The following is a 21,942-nucleotide window of genomic DNA, read 5'->3' as shown; positions in this document are numbered from 1 at the left end:
GCCCTATATTTCCTTATCTCAGTCTATAAATTTACCACCAACTTGTTTAGAGCCTTCCTATCCCTTCTCCTTTCACTAATATATGATTTTCTCACCATTTTTATTGACTGTGCTTCTTTTCTGCGTAAGCCTTAGTATCCCTGAGTCTAATATGATTTTTGCTGCATTCTCCATATTTCCATATCATTGTGTCATATTTTTGTATTTACAGCATGTGCTCTTTGTCTTGTTTTCTTTTGCCCGTGTTGAATATAATTTCAATTGTTTTCAAGTTGCATGAATGAAAAGGGCTTCACAAAAGTAGAATTAACTGGAGATAAACACAGACTAAAAACAAATCTTCAAAATGAATACCAAATTGATACGGGTTTAATTCATCTCACTAAATAAATATTTTTAATTGAATGATAAAACTCAGTACTGAAAAAAAAAAAGTTTATTTTTTTATTTATTAAATAGCAAAGATATATTTATTATGGCTTTAAACTCACAAATATATATTTGATTTGATGCAAGAAAAACAGATTGTCTGCTTCACATTTATATTTGTTTATTTAGTATTTAAACACTTGATTTGCCAGACTTATAACACTGAATTAAGTCTTAACAATAAGAACAAAGTTTAGAGCTTAAAATTCAAACTGTTCAAAAGGTTAGATTTCAATTAAAATGTGTATAATTGAACACTTAAACAGATAAGTTTATACATAATATCACTACACAAATTAAGATCAAAACGTTAGAGACATGTAAATGAGCACATTGCCAAAAATGTAACGTGCAACAATGGATGTTTATACTCATTTTTAATAAAGATTAAATTAATACAATCAAATGTTTTATATATTTTTCTTGGCTTTGGGATTTTTTTTTAAAGAATATGCCTTTTATGGCCCTACCCTACCTGAAAATTTTAAAGGGTCATGAAACCCAACATTTTTCTTTCATGATTCAGACAGAGAATACATTTTTAAACAACTTTCTAATTGACTTATATTATCTAATATGGGTGAGCCAATGACAATCGTTATATATCTGCAGCCACCAATCAGCAGCTAGAACCTAGGTTCTTTGCTACTCGGGAGATTGCAGATTTCAGCAAAGGATAACAAAAAAGGAAGCAAATTAAATAATAGAAGTAAATTGGAAAGTTGTTTAGAATTGTATTCTCTATCTGATTCATGAAAGAAAAACTTGGGGTTTCATGTCCCTTTAATGCATAGAGAGGCAAGGACTAGTTTGGAGAGAAAAGGACTGCCCTTAATATTGACTCAGACAACAAATCGGATATAATACAAAGAATTCATTGTATGAATTTGAATATACAGAAATTCAACATCAACTATAAATATTTGTATTTTCTTATGATATACAACATTAGAGACATGAAATCCAACATTTTTCTTTCATAATTCAGACAAAGAATACAATTTTAAAATAGTTTCCAATTTACTTCTATTATCTCGTGCTATTCTTTGTTGAAGATATATCTAGATAGGTAGTGTGCACACGTCTGGAGCACTACATGACAGGAAATAGTGCTGCCATCTAGTGCTCTTGCTAATGTAGCATTGTTGCAAAACCGCTGCCATATAGTGCTTCATAAACGTGCACACTCCTGAGCTTACCTTTCTGCTTTTTAACAAAGGATAACAAGAAAAGTAGTACAATTTGAGAATAGAAATAAATTGGAAAGTTGTTCCTATCTGAATCATGAAAGAAAAATGTTAGGTTTTATGACCCTTTAATTAGCAACCTATAGAAAGGCGTGGGTGAAAATTCCTTTTGCCAAGTCTGAGGAAGCACTGTCTACAAGACTTCTGATTGCCGATTTAAAGGAACCCACACCTAATTTAGTTCAAGGAAGAAGAGATGACAGACTTGCACAACTGCTCAAAAGAAGCTTTACAATTACTAGTCCATGATATGCTAGTTTTACTTATATAATATATATATACACAGTATATATATATATATATATATACACATACATACTGTATATATACATACATACATACATATACACACACACACAAGAACTTAGTGGCAGCACTTTCAAGTCTTGGTTATAAAACCCAAGAAAGAAGGCGGAGGATCTGTGAAGGTATCCAGTCATTCTACCTCACAAGAACTAGATTTCAACACCAGGTTCGATATAGCTGGGTCAAAGCCTGAAGAGTATTCTATTCTGCTCATCTCTTGAATCATTTGAGGAAGCTAAGCAATTGGAGGTAAGACATAATATAGTTTGAAATTTCAAGGACGATAAGCAGAACATAAACACACACATGCTCATACATACACACAAACACAAAGTATATGATCAAATCTTGTCAGGACCCACAAACATTTTTCAGGGACCCACTAGGGGGTCCTAACCCCCAGGGTAAAAGAACTGGACTAAAGACTGGTGGCTTAGGGCAATATCACTGGCCAGCCGAGAATAAAATCGAATAACTAACAAGTGAAGTGGAAATAGAAATAAAGCAAGGTTTCCAGTGGCAGCACCGAGTGGAACTGCTGTCCAAGGGTGAAAAGGATGACTGCCCACGTCGTTTCCCCGGTTCTCTTTCTTTTTTTTAAACCGTAATGAAAATATCTCTGACTGTTAAAACTACCTTCAAAGATTAATAGTTGCACTGCTCATGTAGACTACTAAAATATGTAGCAGCAAATTGAAACAAGGCAGGATTAGGGCAGGAAACTTGAAGACCTCCAGTAAGTTTATATTATGGCAAAAGGCTCACATGAACACAGAAACTATTTTAGTTCAAGATATTTTCAGAAGGCAAAAAATGTTATGTAACCCCCCCCCCCATAAAAAAAACAACAATAAACAGGGCATGTATATTAACAAGATTGAACACTGGAAGTTGTTACAATTGCAGACTTATCTAAGTCTATGAGTTATGATTTGAATCAAGAGGGATATCCTCAAGTTCTAGTCTTTCAGGGGTGCAGGACTGGAATTCAGTACCAATGCTTAGACCATAAACAATGTCAACTCACTTTTATGATCAATGTGAAACTTACTGCTCCTGAATACAATAAAAAGTTGCAACATTTTTGCTTTGCTTTAGGCCGGGTAGAATTCACTCCATTACTACTACCGTAGTAGAACACATTTTCATGTCAGATGTTGATTGAAAAGGGATTGAAATGATGTATAGATAAGGATGAGCTTATATTAAACATTGTCTCTTGAATAAAATGGAAAACAAAAAGTGCAGAGTAACGCACACAGAAGAAACACACTATATGAGGTTAACCACTTTTTATTGTAACTTACAACATAGTTAAATTTGTATAGTTTATGTCTAGATTAAAAAAACATCCCAGTTTGCCTGTCGCTGATGCCCTAAATGCAAACCCTGTCTCTACTGGCCAGATAGCCCTGATGAGTACAGATTTAAAAACATGTATTGTGTATTGAAATAGATCAAAACAAAGGCTGAAATAAATGACCTGCTACTTGCACTGCAGAGTATTTGTGGCAGTCAAAAGATTTTGAAGCACAATTAAACAAACAAAATACTTTATACTGTAAAGGACCAATAAACATAGTATAACTTCATAATCAAATACATAATAAAAAACAATGCAAAAGCATTTAGTTGGAATTTCAAATGAGTAGTCTATTTTCTGCTGACAAATGTCAGTTACATTTTGCTTTCTAATGCATCATGTGACAGCCGTCAGCCAATCACAAAATGCATACATGTGCCTCAGAAAGTGTGTATATAAAATTATTGTGCACATTTAGATAATGGAAGTGAATTTGAAAGTTGCTTAAAATAGTGTGCTCTCTCTGAATCATGAAATTCTTAATTTAATTTCTGACACATATTTTACCAAAATTGATTCAGCAATGCTTAACTTCCATCATAAAGACCCCCAGAAAAAAACAAACCTGACTGTGTTAAAGCTGGCTTGGCTATGCAGAACTGTTTGCTAAGAAATGAGTAAATTGTGTTGAGAACTGCAATATGTAAATATTTTTATTTATGAAAGTGCGTTTGTGCCAGATACTTAAAATATTACTTATTAGAAAACATTACAAACAAAATAAGATAAATCCATTAAAATAAACGTACAATAAATCATTTGGGAAACAAAAAACAATAAATTTAGTCAACTTATTTATTAAGATGGCGTTCACTATCTGCAATTCAAAATATCAGTGATTTATTTTGAAAAAACCGTTTGGAAATGTTTACAAAAAAAGAGTTATACAGTGAGTGTGTGTCCCGCCAACAGTTCCAAACATATATTCTTAGTAGGTTGGCTGGCTTCAAAGTTTGAAGCAAAATGTCTAATATTGTGGCTTGGCTTTCTACCTTTTTCTAGATCTTATTTTTGTTAACTTAATGGGACAGTGCACAGTAAAATAGTTTTCCCTTTAATGTGTTTATAATGACAAGTTATGATGACTGCATAGTTTAAAATATAAGGGAATTGCTACTTAAGGTATTTATTGCATATGAAATAGCTGCCGCTGCTAATTGAAACCACAACACAATGAAATGGGCTGAGCGTGCATGGAGAGCTCATCTGTCTATATAAACAAAATCTACCTTATCTTATCTCTAACTGTACAGACAGTAAGACCAATGAAACAATGGAAAAATTAACATTTTAGTATCTCTCAGTCCCACCCCATACTTGGAGTGTGATTAGTTTAAACCTTCTCGTTTATATAGATTTTCTATAACTAATACTTAAGTATTAACATTTTCATTATAGGTGGGGATACAACAGACAAAATCAGCTATTTTAAATGATAAAATAAAGGTAAAGGAGCTATATCTAAACTGTTTAATATACTCCAGCAGGTAAAATTGATCATTGGCAACACATTAAAGGGGAGAATAAAAAATCACAGCACACTGTTCCTTTAACATATGTTTTACCACTCCAACTTCCTTTACCAGATCTTTGAAATATTTTGCTATAATTTGAATGAAACAACCATATACATTCACAGTTCAACCCAAGTAAGACTAATCAAAATATATGCTACAGCATAACTAGGGACTGATGAAACTTTTCATTTAAATGAAGACTTTATTACCTTCTAATGACCCACAAACACAGTCTATAATGGAAATAGCACTGCTTGGGCAGATATTCACAGTATTAATCGGTATATACAAATGCTGTTCTTTGAAAATCACCAGTTTTGTGGGGGAACATCCACCAATTGTTTTTTAACTTGGTTTGGCAGGGTGGCAAGTAAAGAATAAATAACTACATTGTTAGTGACCGTTAAGAACAGGGATGTACAAACTTAAACAAAAAAAAAAAAAAAGAAAAAATCAGAAGAAATGTAAACTGATAATTAAAAACAAGCTATAGTACAAAATTAAGCAAAGTTTTATAGGAGGCACCTCAAATATACATCTGTAATAGGAAACAACTGGACTGTACAAAAACAAGTTTTAAGCAATAGATTGAGTATGGGATATCTGTGTCTAGTGCCAAATACAAGAGACTTTACTTTCTTTCTTGGTTGAACAACATGAGGCTGCCGGCTCTCCAGGTGAGTCTTCTGTGTTATAAGGCAAAGCGATAATGCGTTAATCCCGGTGTGGATGGAAGCGAGGACAAATTAAGAAGAACGACACACCGAGGTGATTGAAGGAAAAGGCTGATCAGTCATCTCTTTTCTGTAGGAGGCTACACATGGGAACTGGTAGGATTTTGCTTTCTCGTTCCTCAAGAACTCACTCATGCATTAGGAGTCCAGAAATTACTTATTCACACAACTCGGCCATGACAGTCCTCCACATGCTGCAGATACAATGATGTAGATAATAACCTGTGAGAAATGAAGAGGTAATAATAATAAGAATCTGTCAATTTCAGTGGCTCAGTTGTGTCTTTTGTGTGTCCTTGTGAAGTCAGAAGGATGTTTAAATACAGCAAAAAAACAAAAAAGATACAAATTATTAAAGGGATACTAAACCCCAAATGTTTCTTTCATGATTTAGATAGAACACGCAATTTTAAAGGGATACTAAACCCACATTTTTTTCTGTCATAATTCAGATAGAGCATGCAATTTTAAGCTGCTTTTAAATGTACTCCTATTATCAATTTTTAAAAAGCAGGAATGTAAAGTTTAGGAGCAGGCCAACAAATAAGCAAGCATAACCCAGGTTCTCAACCAAAAATGGGTTGGCTCCTACGCTTTACATTACTGCTTTTTAAATAAAGTTAGGAAGAGAACGAAGAAAAATGATGAGTAAATTAGCTCTATTTGAATCTCCCTTTAAGCAACTTTCTAATTTATTCCTATAATGTATTTTTCTATGTTCTCTTGCTATCTTTATTTGAAAAAGCAGGAATGTAAGCTTAGCAGCCTGCTGATTGGTGACTACATTAAGCCACCAATCAGAAAGCGCTACCCAGGTGGTGAACCAATCAAGAGAAGAGGAAAGAAGGAAGTCATTAACAGAGTGAAAGGGGTGGAAGGTAGAGTATATGGTCAGATAAATAGGGAAGAACAGTCTTTTTGAGGGTCTTGAATGTCAGGATTAATAAAGAAGTAAGATATATATATATATATATATATATTTCAGTTATTCAAAAATATATCCTTATCACATCAAGTATTAAAAAATAAAGCACACTGACATTATTAAAGGGACAGTATGCAATTACATTGTTTTTTTTTAAATTGAACATTTTCATTGAGGTTCAGTTCAAGACATACAAGCAATATAGGTCCATATAACATAAAAACAGATAATATCTCATCATAAGATCAGTTTGTACCACTGAAAATAGAAAAAAATATAAAACATGCTTATAGGACATATTTCCGAATATTATTGTGCACATTTTATACCATTCAGACTAGAAACCTTCTAATTAGTACATAAGGCCACTCATGGACCTCTTAGGAATAAGAAAAACATGTAATTATATAAGGCTATCTAAAACAAATAGGAGACCACTTTTGGATCTCAGATGATGAACCTCCTTTTAGTTTTATGTATGATATATATATATATATATATATATAAAACATTGATATAATAACAAACTGGTATTAAACCTCTCATAGAATTCTTGATTCTTTTTGCGGCGTTTACGTTAATACCCCTGAAGATATATTATAGGCATAATCTAACCATAACAATTGACATTAGACAACAAGTTATATCCCAGGTTTGTGCAAGGCTATCGTTGAGCCTAGCCAGTGAACAGAAGTCATAACACAATTAGGACTGGAACATCCTAATCATATACTACATCACAGAATGGATCTCTGTTTAGAGCCTATCATGGAACACTATTTAGGAAACAACTCAATTAAGCAGCTTATGAGGAGGACAGGGATCATGTCTTAGTGGTTAGGTATCTTTTGTGTAAGAAATGTGACTAGTGTTATTAGGTACTTTGAAAGAAGGCGATCTACATTATCATAACACCCTAGTATTATATAGGGAGTGGGAGATAGACTAAGTTTCTGGACACGAGGATTATCAGAGTTCATAAAAGGTCAGAATCAGTTGAAACTAGAAGTACTGTGACTATATCTTAAATCAACACTGATCTTGGCCTGAAAGTGACCTCCATATACTGTGGGGAAATTATGCAGGTTATATTATACAGGCCCCTGTAGTCGCTTCAGAAGAGTGGTCAGGGTTAGATTGCTAATATGAAAGAGGTATGATTTATAACCTCTGGATCTCCCTTCACAAAGAAACCACAGACAATTTTGAGAAACAGGAATCCGTCCTTAAAAAAGACCGTAATTTCTCTAAAAACCATGAGCTTCTTTTTGACCCTCCATAAGTTTCTATAGGAATCCTATTTTTCAAATAAACATTATGTTCTACAAATTGGATTTTGTGCCATACAGATTGTTAAAGCCATTAAATATACAACAAACAATTATAGTTATATAAAGATAAATATTAACTCAAACTATAGGACCTGTCCAAGTCTCAAGCCACAGTCATCAAATGCAAGCAAAGGGTGCTGGACAATCATGTCAAGCAATTAAACAGTCTCTGAGGAATCGCCATAGTGATGGAATATCGATTGTAAAAAGACTGCAGTTCCAAGATGGAGACTCTACATTCCCAGGTCTGACGTACTGAGAACTGACTTTGGGCAACAACATCCAGGAGGCAAAGGCTGACTGTGTTGGCTCGCCGGGGTGCCCCAGATCATTTTGACCAATGGCAACTGGAGCAATGGCATCGCAGGAGTATGCGGACCATAGTGAGCGAGTCCCGCTCCGAGGGTGCCTTCTCAGCGCACCACCCACCTCCTTTCTCATTACAAGCAATCTCGTTTTAGGTAAATAGAACTGTCACTCCGGGCTCACAGCCCCGTCCAGTGTAGATAAGTTTCTATCTTTTGTTGAAACATCATCGGTCGGGAGGAGGGGGGGGGGGTTAGGTAGAGTAGGTAGAGGTCAGTCTTGAAAATGATAGTCAGCCGACATACCAACTCTGCTCAGACTCTGAGATAAGCTGCCATCTTGGTCGCCGCCCAAAAGTGTCCCCCAAATCCATTGTTTTTACTGTTGTCGTTATACTGTCGTCTTTAGAAAATTTTCTAATCGGTCTCCAAGTTTATGGTTACTCACCTACCCAGCCACTAAGCCACCCTCTCCAATCCGTAACTGCTTCACTTAAAGAAAACAAATGCCATCTCAGATAAGAATGGCTATTGGAGAGGGAAGAAAGGTAGATGCAAAAAACAAATTATGCTTACCAAATAATTTCCTTTACTTCTGTACAGGGAGAGTCCACAGCTGCATTCCTTACTTGTGGGAAATACTAAACCTGGCCACCAGGAGGAGACAAAGACACCCCAGCCAAAGGCTTAAATACCTCCTCCACTTCCCTCATCCCCCAGTCATTCTGCCGAGGGAACAAGGAACAGTAGGAGAAATATCAGGGTGAAAAGGGTGCCAGAAGAATAAATTAAAATTTAGGGCCACCCATCGGAGAACACGGGCGGGAGCTGTGGATTCTCCCTGTACAGAAGGAAAGGAAATCTGGTAAGCATAATTTATGTTTTCCTTCTTAATACAGGGCGAGTCCACAGCTGCATTCCTTACTTGTGGGAAATTATACCCAAGCTCCAGAGGACACTGAATGCTAACGGTAGGGTAAAAAGGAGAGGCGGCCCCTGATCTGAGGGCACCACAGCCTGCAAAACCTGTTTCCCGAAGGCTGCTTCAGCAGAAGCAAAAAACATAAAACTTGTAAAATTTTGAAAAACATAATTTATGTAAGAACTTACCTGATAAATAAATTTCTTTCATATTGGCAAGAGTCCATGAGCTAGTGACATATGGTATATACAATCCTACCAGGAGGGGCAAAGTTTACCAAACCTCAAAATGCCTATAAATACACCCCTCACCACACCCACAATTCAGTTTAACGAATAGCCAAGTAGTGGGGTGATAAAATAAGGAGTAGAAAAGCATACAAAAAAAGAGGAACTGGAAATATAATTGTGCTTTTATACAAAAAATCATAACCACCAGGAAAAGGGTGGATCTCATGGACTCTTACCTGATAAATTCATTTCTTTCATATTGGAAAGTTCTTACATAAATTATGTTTTCTTCCATGAGCTAGTGACGTATGGGATAGAAATACCCAAGATGTTTCCACAAAAGAGTCACTAGAAAGGGAGGGATAAAATAAAAAAGCCATTTTCAGCAGAAAAATTTAAATCCACAAAAAAATAAGTTTTTTTATCATAAATTGAAAGAAATCAAACTGAAACAGCTGCCTGAAGAACTTTTCTACCAAAGACTACTTCAGAAGAAGAAATCAAAATGGTAAAAATTAGTAAATGTATGCAAAGAAGACCAAGTTGCTGCTTTGCAAATCTGATCAACTGAAGCTTCATTCTTAAAAGCCCAAGAAGTGGAGACTGATCTAGTAGAATGAGCTGTGATCCTCTGAGGTGGGGACTGCCCTGTCTCCAAATAAGCTTTATGAATCAAAAGCTTCAACCAATATGCCAAAGAAATGGCAGAAGCTTTCTGACCTTTCCTAGAACCAGAGAAGACAAGAAATAGACTAGAAGTCTTCCTGAAATCTTTAGTAGCTTCAACATAATATTTCAAAGCTCTTACAACATCCAAAGAATGCAAAGATCTTTCAAGAGCATTCTTGGGATAAGGACACAAGGAAGGAACAACAATTTCACCTACTAATGTTGTTAAAATTCACAACCTTAGGAAGAAATTTAAACGAAGTCCGCAAAACAGCCTTATCCTGATGGAAAATCAGAAAAGGAGACTCACAAGAGAGAGCAGACAATTCGGAAACTCATCTCGCTGCAGAGATAGCCAAAAAAACAACACTTTCCAAGAAAGTAGTTTAATATCCAAAGAATGAATAGGCTCAAAAGGAGGAGCCTGCCAAGTCTTCAAAACCAAATTAAGACTCCAAGGAGGAGAGATTAATTTAATAACAGGCTTGATACAAACCAAAACCTGAACAAGAGAGTGAATATCAGAAAGCTTAGCTTAGGAAGCTTAGCAATCTTTCGATGAAAAACAGAAAGAGCAGAGATTTGTCCCTTCAAAGTACTTGCAGACAAACCTTTATCCAAACCACTCTGAAGAAACTGTAAAATTCTAAAAGAATGCCAGGAGAATTTATGAGAACACCATGAAATATAGGTCTTCCAAACTCGATAATAAATTTTCCTTGAAACAGACTTACGAGCCTGTAGCATAGTATTAATCACTGAGTCAGAGAAACCTCTATGACTAAGCACTAAGCGTTCAATTTCCATACCTTCAAATTTAACGATTTAAGGTCCTGATGGAAAAAACGGCCCTTGCGACAGAAGGTCTGTTCTTAGAGGAAGTGGCCAAGGCTGGCAACTGGGCACCCGAACAAGACCTGCATACCAAAACCTGTGAGGCCACGCTGTTGCTATCAGAAACAAATATGATTGTTCCATAATGATCTTGGAGATCACTCTTGGAAGAAGAACTATAGGTGGAAAGATATAAGCAGGTTGGTAAAACCAAGGAACTGCTAAAGCATCCACCATCTCTGCCTGAGGATCCCTGGACCTGGACAAGTACCTGGGAAGTTTCTTGTTTAGATGAGAAGCCATCAGATCTATTTCTGGAAGACCCCATATCTGTACAATCTGACAAAATATGGATGGAGAGACCACTCCCCCGGATGTAAGGTCTGACGGCTAAGATAATCCGCTTCCCAATTGTCTGCACCTCGGATATGTACCGCAGAAATTAGACAAGAGCTGGATTCTGCCCAAGAAAGTATCCAAGATACTTCTTTCATAGCTAGGGGACTGTGAGTCCCACCCCCCTGATGATTGACATATGTCACAGTTGTGATATTGTCTGTCTGAAAACAAATGAATGGTTCTCTCTTTGACAGAGGCCAAACCTGAAGGGCCCTAAAAATAGCACAGAGTTCTAAAATATTGATTGGGAACCTCGCCTCTTGAGGTTTTGTGCTGTCAGAGATCCCCAGACAGCTCCCCAACCTGAAAGACTTGCATCTGTTGTGATCACAGTATTTTTTCTCTGTGAAAAGGCATAGTGTGCAAAAAGACTGCACCCTGAGTGCCACTGGCCTTGTGGACAAGCACAGACGTTTTTCTAGCTATTGTCTCAGTGAGTGCGTCTCTTTATTTTCTTGATTTTATGTAAATTGCTCTTAGGTCTCCCTATGAGTAAAAGGGGGAAACCAGACGTGGACTCCTTGCACACATGCCCTAGAGATATGCAACTGCACCTCACGGATGAGGCCCAAGAGAGGCCAAAACGTACATCTGGGGTTTGTTGTTTGTCTTGTTCAGAGAAGAATTGCCTGGTATTTCGGTGCTGGACTGTCATTGGGCAGGATCAGACTGATATGCTACAGGATATTTTTTCACTGTGAAAAGGCATAGTGTGCAAAAAGAGACTGCACCCTGAGTGGCACTGGCCTTGTGGACAAGCACAGAAGTTTTTCTAGATATTGTTCTGTCTCAGTGAGTGCGTCTCTCTATTTTCTTGGGTATAACTACCAAGTCAGAAAGAGTTGAATGTTTGGATTTAAGTATATCAATTGTGATATCCAAGTATAATCCCTGCACCATTGATTCAGCATAGAAAGCTGTAGAGGTCTCATGTGAAAACGAGCAAAGGGGATCGCGTCCGATGCTGCAGTCATGAGACCTAAAACTTCCATGCACATAGCCACTGAAGGGAATGATTGAGCTGAAACCAATTTTATTCGTCTCTTGTCTGTTAAGCACAGAGTCATGGACACTGAATCTATCTGGAAACCTAAAAAGGTGACCCTTGTCTGAGGAATCAAGAAACTCTTTGGTAAATTGATCCTCCAACCACGTCTTTGAGGAAACAACACTAGTTGATTTGTGTGTGAGATTCTGCTAAATGTAAAGACTGAGCTAAAACCAAGATATCATCCAAATAAGGAAACACTGCAATACCCTGTTCTCTGATTACAGATAGAAGGGCACCGAGAAACTTCGAAAAGATCCTTGAAGCTGTTACTAGGCCAAATGGAAGAGCAACAAATTGTTAATGCTTGTCTAGAAAAGAGAATCTCAGAAACCGATAGTGGTCTGGATGAATCGGAATGTGAAGATATACATCCTGTAAGTCTATCGTGGACATATAATGACCTTGCTGAACAAAAGGCAAAATAGTCCTCATAGTCACCATCTTGAAAAATAGTACTCTTACAAAATGATTTTAAAAACTTCAGATCCAGAACTGGTCTGAATGAATTTTATTTCTTTGGGACAATTATTATTATCAGGTATTTGTAGAGCGCCAACAGATTCCGCAGCGCTGTAAACATAGTCAATATACAGGATAGCTTTTGCAGGGATCAAGTGGGTAGAGGGCCCTGCCGAGAGTTTAACTGTTGTAGTCGGCTCTTATGAAGGCGATCTGCAAACAGCTGGGCTCATAGGCTTACATTCTAAGGGGTTCAAGGGGAAAACAATGGAGGTAGGAAAGGTTAGTGTTGGTTATAAGCATGCCTGAATAGTAGAGTTTTTAGGGAGCGCTTGAAGCTATTAAAACTAGGGAAGAGTCTTGTGGAGCGAGGCAGGGAGTTCCACAAGATGGAGGCCAGTCTGGAGAAGTCCTGTAAACGGGAATGTGAGGAAGTAACAAGAGAGGAGAAGAGGAGGAGATCCTGAGCTGATCGAAGGGGACTGGAGGGAGAGTATCTGAAGACAAGTTCTGAAATGTAGGGGGGAGCAGTGCAGTTGAGAGCTTTATATGTCAGAGTGAGGATTTTGCTTTTAATCCTAGAGGTAAGAGGAAGCCAGTGAAGGTATTGGCAGAGAGGCGCAGCAGATGAAGATCGATGAGTAAGGAAGATGAGCCTGGCAGAGGCATTCATAATGGATTGTAAAGGAGCTATGTGGCAGCTAGGTAGACCACGGAGAGGACGGAGTTGCAGTAGTCGAGGCGGGAAAGGATGAGAGAGTGGATTAAAATCTTAGTTGTATCTTGTGTAAGGAAATGTCTAATTTTAGCAATGTTTTTAACTGTTGATAATTCCATCATTACTCCTACCCCGCATGCCCGATGTCTTGGGGTCACACTTTATTCAGCTCTTTCCTAAACTCCTCACATTCAGTCCTTGGCTAACCAAGGACTGAATGTGAGGAGTTTAGGAAAGATCTGAGTAAAGTGTGACCCCAAGTCATCGGGCATGCGGGGTAGGAGTAATGATGGAATTATCAACAGTTATAGAAATTTTGGGGGTGGAGACATTGGAAGAAGGTGGAAAAATAAGGAGTTCAGTTTTGGAGAGATTTAGCTTAAGGTAGTGAGAGGACATCCAAGATGAGATATGAGAAAGACAGTTGGTGACACGGGTAAGTAAGGAAAGAGGTAGGTCTGGTGCAGAGAGGTAGATTTGGGGAACTCCTAACTTAGTTCGTAGAACAGCCTTATCAGCATGGAACACCAGATAAGGAGGGTCACATTGCAAGGCAGCAATCTCAGGGACTCTGCACGTAGAAGCAATAGCTAGTAGAAAAAGAACCTTCCAAGACAACAACTTAATGTCAACCTCAAGCATAGGTTCAAATGGAGCCCGCTGCAAACTTGAACAAGATTTAGGCCTGATCCTAGTCAGAACCATAACATAAGACTGTACATCCGGAAGCTCAGCGAATTAGGACCCAGAGGTTCGTCTGGCAGCTCGGCCTATGAAACCTCTAATGTAGTCGAAACCTCCTTTAGTAGAAAGCGTAAACGTTCTTGTCCTAAATCTAAAAACTGGATCCTCCACAGACGGAGGATTATAGGCAGCAGACTCCAACCCTGAAAGTTCATACTCTGAACTTTCAGAGAGAACCTCATCCTCGGATAACCGATCAGATATAGCCGACAAATTACATGATGCCCCCTGGGCAGGAGTGCAATTAGCAGTGCGAGGGAAAGCACTAATGGCCGCAGACACACGCCATATGAAACTGCGCAGTAACGTCTGGTGAAAAAAAGGTCCCCTCCGAATGGAGGCTTAGCAGTGCCATGGGAAGCTGCATGTGTATAAAAAGATGCATGTAGGGTGTGCACCTCACTGGACGAGAACTCCTCAGAGGTGGGAGGCTCAGTGGTATTAAACATGTCAACCTTATTTGATATAATCCCCTTATCAAAAAGCATATGGAACATAATTGAGAGGGCGGATATTCCAGAGCTCCCTCACAATATAAACATTACTCTTTGAAATAAAGGGAGACCCTTTAATGAATCAGAATCCTCCAAAGCTAAAGTACGATATGTGGAGGACTACAGAAAAAACAAACTTTATATACCCCCAATGGCTGCGGCACCACCTCCTATGACCCAGACAGAACAGAGATAAGACTTTTCTCTGGTAGTAACTCGGTCAATGGAAGCCTCGACCATTCCGGTCACATGGTGCAAAATACAGGACCGTCCCTATAAGAAAAAGCGCCAAGCTTTTAAGCTGCGCAAACGTCAAAGTGAAAGTGAAACCTGTATATTCCATCTCAGCCTATGAGCCCATAAACATCTTACACATAAAGCAGCATAAAATCAAATAAAGCATATATGATTAAACCCAACTGTTCATCACCCGCCTCAGGAGATATTAACCCATGATTCCATATAGATAAAAGGAGCCACACTGTGACCCTGTCTTCTAGCGTTTGCAATATGTGTAAAAATTGAAATGATCTTACCGGAATCTATGCCATGGAACAGAAACACGGTCCTTCAAGTTTTACAGATTGTAACAGCGCTTCTGACATGGACTTGAGTGAAGAAAAGCAGGCAGCGAAACCCGTCAACGTGGATTGCTTAGGAGCTGTTGATATGAGTCTGGATGGTTTCACATAAAGACTCTCCCTGCATCTCCAGACTCTAACTTTCATCAATGCTCTCACTGAGAGGCTGAAAAGACTACTTAAAACTCCAGTCCCATCTCAAAGGGTACTACCCTCCATAAGGAACTACTCCGAAATCTTCTGACACTTCTCTGCCAACCTCCTGTGATGAAAGGCAAAGAATGACTGGGGGATGAGGGAAGTGGGGTAGGTATTTAAGTCTTTGGCTGGGGTGTCTTTGCCTCCTCCTGGTGGCCAGGTTCAGTATTTCCCACAAGTAAGGAATGCAGCTGTGGACTCTCCCTGTATTAAGAAGGAAATATGTACCCTCGGGGCTGCAGAACATTCTACTAATGAGAGAACCTCAATGAGACTTACAGAGAAGTGAAAACAATGTAATTGTTTATTGTAATTTTAAGACTTAATGCAATCAGGCAAGCAGCTGATAAGAGTTCAACTGTACGTTCCTAGTCTTTCTATGGGTATTGTGCTATTAATAGCGTGGTCCCACCGCCAGCCATTAAGGGGTTAAGGAGGATATTAAAAAATGCAATTTTTTTTTTTTTTTTACAAGAAAACCTGTTCCTGTGCTAAATTGTTTCTGTGTGTATTCAAAATGCATCTTGTGCTAGAGTAAATTTTAAAATGGACATTAAACACTAAATGAATGCTAGATAGAATGATGCAAACAAAGAAAAGATTAGTCTGAGAATAACATGTAGATGTATTTTTTTATGTTTTATTACCTGTTTAATTTGTGACAAAATAAGTGTAAAGTTTTAGTGCCTATAAAACAATGGGAGCTGCCATGTTGTAACTTAGGTTACTTTTCTGCTGTAGCCAATTAGGGACAGTTATAAATAGGTCACTAAAGTGTGCAGCCAATGGCTGTGTGGGATATAACAGTGTTCTGCACTTCCATTTCTAACAGGAACTGAAAAGATCACAATTTAGGAATGGGATTACAGGAAAAGGGGACACAATATATAATGAAAGTACATTGCAGTATATTGAGTTATATATATATAAAAATATAAATATATACACAATTAATTATTTTATATTATATTACTATCTCAATGTGTTTAATGTCCCTTTAACAACTTTCTCTTACTATATTCATGCAAAATATATTTTGAACTGTTGCTCTTTCATATGTATAAAAAATATTTCATACAATATTCTTTTAAATTAGTTTCAATGCTAGCAGAATACGACTGAATAAGGGGTCACATGCCTCTCTAACGTTTAGATGATTACCATTCTAATGGTGATAATCTCTACCAGGTAGCTTTTATAGAGGTCTATTTAACATAGAGATAACCTCATAGGACCAAACAATGCTAAAGTAACAAAAAGTAAATTTATGCTTACCTGATAAATTAATTTCTTCTACGATACGACGAGTGCACGTATTTCATCCTTACTTGTGGGATATTAACCTCCTGCTAACAGGAAGTGGCAAAGAGCACCACAGCAGAGCTGTATATATAGCTCCTCCCTTCCCTCCACCCCCCAGTCATTCGACCGAAGGTTTAGGAAGAAAAAGGAAAAGCTAAAAGGTGCAGAGGTGACTGAAGTTTATAAAAAATAAAATATAATCGAAATCTGTCTGAAAATGACAGGGAGGGCGATGGACTTGTCGTATCGTAGAAGAAATTAATTTATCAGGTAAGCATAAATTTACTTTTCTTCTACAAGATACGACGAGTCCACGGATTTCATCCTTACTTGTGGGATACAATACCAAAGCTACAGGACACGGACGAAACGGGAGGGACAAGACAGAGACCTAAACGGAAGGCACCACTGCTTGAAGAACTTTTCTCCCAAAAATAGCCTCAGAAGAAGCAAAAGTATCAAATTTGTAAAATTTGTAAAAAGTATGAAGAGACAACCAAGTCGCAGCCTTGCAAATCTGCTCAACAGAAGCATCGTTTTTAAAAGCCCATGTGGAAGCCACAGCCCTAGTAGAATGAGCCGTAATTCTTTCAGGAGGCTGCTGTCCAGCAATCTCATATGCCAGGCGGATGATACTCCTCAGCCAAAAATAAAGAGAGGTAGCCGTAGCTTTCTGACCCCTACGCTTTACAGAATAAACAATGAATAATGAAGATGATTGAAGGAAATCCTTAGTTGCCTGCAAGTAAAACTTCAAGGCACGGACCACGTCCAGGTTATGTAACAGACGCTCCTTCTTAGAAGAAGGATTAGGACACAAGGAAGGAACAACAATTTCCTGATTAATATTCTTATTTGAAACAACCTTAGGAAGGAATCCAGGTTTGGTACGCAAAACCACCTTATCAGAATGAAATATAAGATAAGGTGAATCACATTGTAACGCTGAAAGCTCAGAAACTCTACGAGCCGAAGAAATAGCAACCAAAACAAAACTTTCCAAGATAATAATTTAATATCTATGGAATGCATGGGTTCAAACGGAACCCCTTGAAGAACTCGAAGAACTAAATTCAAACTCCAGGGATGAGTAATTGGTCTAAATACAGGATTAATTCTGGTTAGAGCCTGACAAAAAGACTGAACATCTGGAACATCTGCCAAACGTTTGTGAGGTAAAATTGACAAAGCAGAAATCTGTCCCTTTAAGGAACTTGCTGATAATCCTTTCTCCAATCCTTCTTGGAGAAAAGACAGAATCCTGGGCATCCTAACTTTACTCCATGAGTAACCCTTGGATTCACACCAAAAAATATATTTACGCCATATCTTATGATAGATCTTTCTAGTGACAGGCTAACATGCCTGTATCAAAGAATCAATGAATCTGAGAATGCCCGCTTAGATAAAGTCAAGCGTTCAATCTCCAAGCAGTCAGCTGCAGAGAATTTAGATTTGGATGTTGGAAAGGTCCTTGAATGAGAAGGTCCTGTCTCAAAGGAAGTTTCCACGGTGGCAGAGAGGACATGTCCACTAGATCCGCATACCAAGTCCTGTGTGGCCACTCAGGCGCGATCAGAATTACTGAAGCTCTCTCCTGTTTGATCCGAGCAATAACGCGTGGAAGGAGAGGAAACGGTGGAAACACAAAAGCTAGGCTGAACGACCAAGGAACTGCAAGGCATCTATCAGTTCGGACTGGGGATCCCTCGACCTGGATCCGTATCTTGGAAGCTTGGCATTCTGACGAGATGCCATCAGATCCAATTCCGGTCTGCCCCATCGGAGAATCAGTGAGGCAAACACCCCCGGGTGGAGTTCCCACTCTCCGGATGAAAAGTCTGTCAACTTAGAAAATCCGCTTCCCAGTTCTCTACTCCTGGGATGTAGATTGCCAACAGATAACAAGAGTGGGCCTCCGCCCATCGAATTTTCTTGGATACTTCTATCATCGCTAAGGAACTCCTCGTTCCCCTCTGATGATTGATATAAGCTACAGTCGTGATATTGTCCGACTGGAATCTGATGAATTTGGCCGAAGCCAACTGAGGCCCTGCCTGAAGCGCATTGAATATTGCTCTGAATTCCAGAATATTGATTGGAAGTAGAGACTCCACCTGAGTCCATACACCCTGAGCCTTCAGGGAATTCCAGACTGTACCCCAGCCCAGGAGGCTGGCGTCCGTTGTCACTATCACCCACGAGGGTCTGCGGAAACACGTCCCCTGGGACAGATGATCCAGTGACAACCACCAAAGAAGAGAGTCTCTGGTCTCTTGATCCAGATTTATCTGAGGAGATAAATTTGCATAGTCCCCATTCCACTGCCTGTGCATGCACAGCTGCAGTGGTCTGAGATGAAAACGAGCAAACGGAATGATGTCCACTGCCACTACCATTAATCCAATTATCTCCATACACTGAGCCACTGATGGCCGAAGAATGGACTGAAGGGCTTGGCAAGTATTTAGAATCTTTGATTTTCTGACCTCCGTCAGAAATATTTTCATGTCTACCGAGTCTATCAGAGTTCCCAAGAAGGGAACCCTTGTCTGTGGAACTAGTGAACTCTTTTCTAGATTCACCTTCCAACCGTGAGTTTCCAGAAAAGACAACACTGTCTGTATGAGATTTCGTCAGATGACTGAATTAAAATATCGTCCAGATAAGGCGCCACTGCTATGCCCCGCAGCCTGAGAACCGCCAGAATGGACCCTAGAACCTTTGTGAAGATCCTGGGTGCTGTGGCCAACCCGAAGGGAAGAGCCACGAACTGAAAATGTTTGTCCAGGAAGGCAAACCTTAGGAACTGATGATGATCCTTGTGAATAGGGATATGAAGGTATGCATCCTTCAAGTCCACGGTAGTCATATATTGACCCTCCTGGATCATTGGTAAGATTGTTCGTATAGTCTCCATCTTGAACGATGGGACTCTGAGAAACTTGTTTAGACACTTGAGATCTAAAATGGGTCTGAAAGTCCCCTCTTTTTTGGGAACCACGAAAAGATTTGAGTAAAACCCCTGTCCCTGTTCCAGTTTTGGAACGGGACGAATTACTCCCATGGTAGAAAGGTCTTTTACACAGTGTAAGAACGCCTCTCTTTTTATCTGGTCTACAGACAATCATGAAAGATGAAATCTCCCTCTTGGGAGAAATTCCTTGAATTCCAGTTGATACCCGTGGGTCACAATTTCTAGTGCCCAGGGGTCCTGAACACCTTTTGCCCAAGCCTGGGCAAAGAAAGAAAGTCTGCCCCCTACTAGATTCGGTCCCGGATCGGGGGCCACCCCTTCATGCTGTCTTTGTAGCAGTAGCAGGCTTTTTGGGTTGTTTACCCTTGTTCCAAGCCTGGTTGGGTCTCCAGACGGATTTGGACTGAGCAAAATTCCCTTCCTGCTTTGTGGAGGAAGAGGAAGCAGAGGGTATTCCTTTAAAATTTCGAAAGGAACGAAAATTATTTTGTCTACCCCTCATCTTAACAGACTTATCCTGAAGGTAGGGCGTGACCTTTACCTCCAGTAATGTCAGAAATTATTTCCTTCAACTCAGGCCCGAATAGGGTCTTACCCTTGATAGGAATAGCTAAGAGTTTAGATTTTGAGGACACATCAGCAGACCATGATTTTAACCATAACGCTCTACGCGCTAAAATGGCAAATCCTGCATTTTTTGCCGCCAATTTAGCAATTTAAAAGGCGGCATCTGTAATAAAAGAATTAACTAGCTTGAGAGCCTTAATTCTATCTAAAATGCCCTCTAAAGGGGTTTCAACCTTTAGAGATTCTTCTAGAGCATCGAACCAAAAAGCTGCTGCAGTAGTGACTGGGACAATGCAAGCTGTTGGTTGTAAAAGGAAACCCTGATGAATAAATAATTTCTTTAGAAGACCCTCTAACTTCTTATCCATAGGGTCTTTGAAAGCACAACTGTCTTCAATAGGTATAGTTGTACGCTTGGCCAGGGTAGAAATAGCTCCCTCCACCTTAGGGACCGACTGCCAAGAGTCCCGAATGGTGTCTGATATGGGATAAATTTTCTTGAAATTAGGAGGAAGAGAACAGTATACCCGGTCTGTCCCATTCCTTTTTTATAATTTCCGAAATTCTTTTAGGAACCGGAAAAACATCAGTGTAAGTAGGTACCTCCACATATTTGTCCATTTTACACAATTTCTCTGGTGGAATTACAATAGGGTCACAATCATCCAGAGTCACTAAAACCTCCTTAAGTAACAGGCAAGGTGTTCAAGCTTAGAATTAAAAGACATAACGTCCGAATCTGTTTGAGGTAACATACTTCCTGGGTCTGAAAGTTCTCCCTCAGACAATAATTCCCTGACCCCCAACTCAGAGCCCTGTGAGGGTACATCGGAAATAGCCAACAAAGCATCAGAGGATTCAGTATGCACATTAATACCTGACCTACTGCGTTTACCCTGTAACACTGGTAATTTAGATAATACCTCTGTAAGGGTAGTTGACATAACTGCAGCCATATCCTGCAGAGTAAAGGAATTAGACACACTTGAAGTACTTGGCGTCGCTTGTGTGGGGGCGTTAAAGGTTGTGACACTTGGGGAGAATTAGATGGCATATCCTGATTCTCTTCAGATTGAGAATCATCCTTAGGCACACTTTCATTACTTAAAATATGCTTTTTACATTGTAAGGCCCTTTCAGTACAAGAGGTACACAAAGTAAGAGGGGGTACCACAATGGCTTCTAAACACATAGAGCAATTAGTTTCCTCAATGTCAGACATGTTGAAAAGACTAGCAATAACCACAATAGTCGTAGAACACCTTATTTATTGATTTAAACCACTTTTTGAAAAATGTGTACTGCACCTTTAAGAAATAAAAAGCGCACAATAGTTTCTCAGATTGTTAATAAATGCTACAGAATTAAATGCTAATAAATGCTACACAATTAAATAATTATATTCAATTGGCCCAAAAAGTATTGCACCCTGTAAGGAAAATGGAAATTTACCCTCTAAGAGACATCTTTAAGAAAAAAAAATATGTTTTTACTGAAAAATGACCACTGCACCTTGCCACAGCTCTGCTGTGGCCATCATGGACGTTGTCCTAACAGTCTGAATAACCGCATGGGAAGCGGTCTGAAAACAAGCCATGTGGTCCCTTTATAATAAATAAACTTGCAGCCCTCCTGACTTA

General features: G+C 38.8%; 1 protein-coding gene across 1 annotated transcript in view; it reads right to left on the bottom strand.

Moving 5' to 3' along the window:
- Positions 1 to 533: 533 nt before the first annotated feature.
- VAMP7 (vesicle associated membrane protein 7) overlaps positions 534 to 21,942 on the bottom strand; it is a 251,842-nt gene continuing 230,433 nt past the window's right edge. Inside the window, exon 8 of the mRNA XM_053699436.1 lies at positions 534 to 5,818. Coding sequence (XP_053555411.1) covers positions 5,750 to 5,818 — 69 coding nt within the window. The 3' untranslated portion in view covers positions 534 to 5,749. The remainder of the gene's footprint in view (positions 5,819 to 21,942) is intronic.

This window comes from Bombina bombina, chromosome 1 (assembly GCF_027579735.1).
Source record: "Bombina bombina isolate aBomBom1 chromosome 1, aBomBom1.pri, whole genome shotgun sequence".
NCBI classification, from domain to species: domain Eukaryota; kingdom Metazoa; phylum Chordata; class Amphibia; order Anura; family Bombinatoridae; genus Bombina; species Bombina bombina.
Note: the sequence above shows the minus strand (reverse complement) of the source record. Positions and strands in the feature narration are given on the sequence as shown.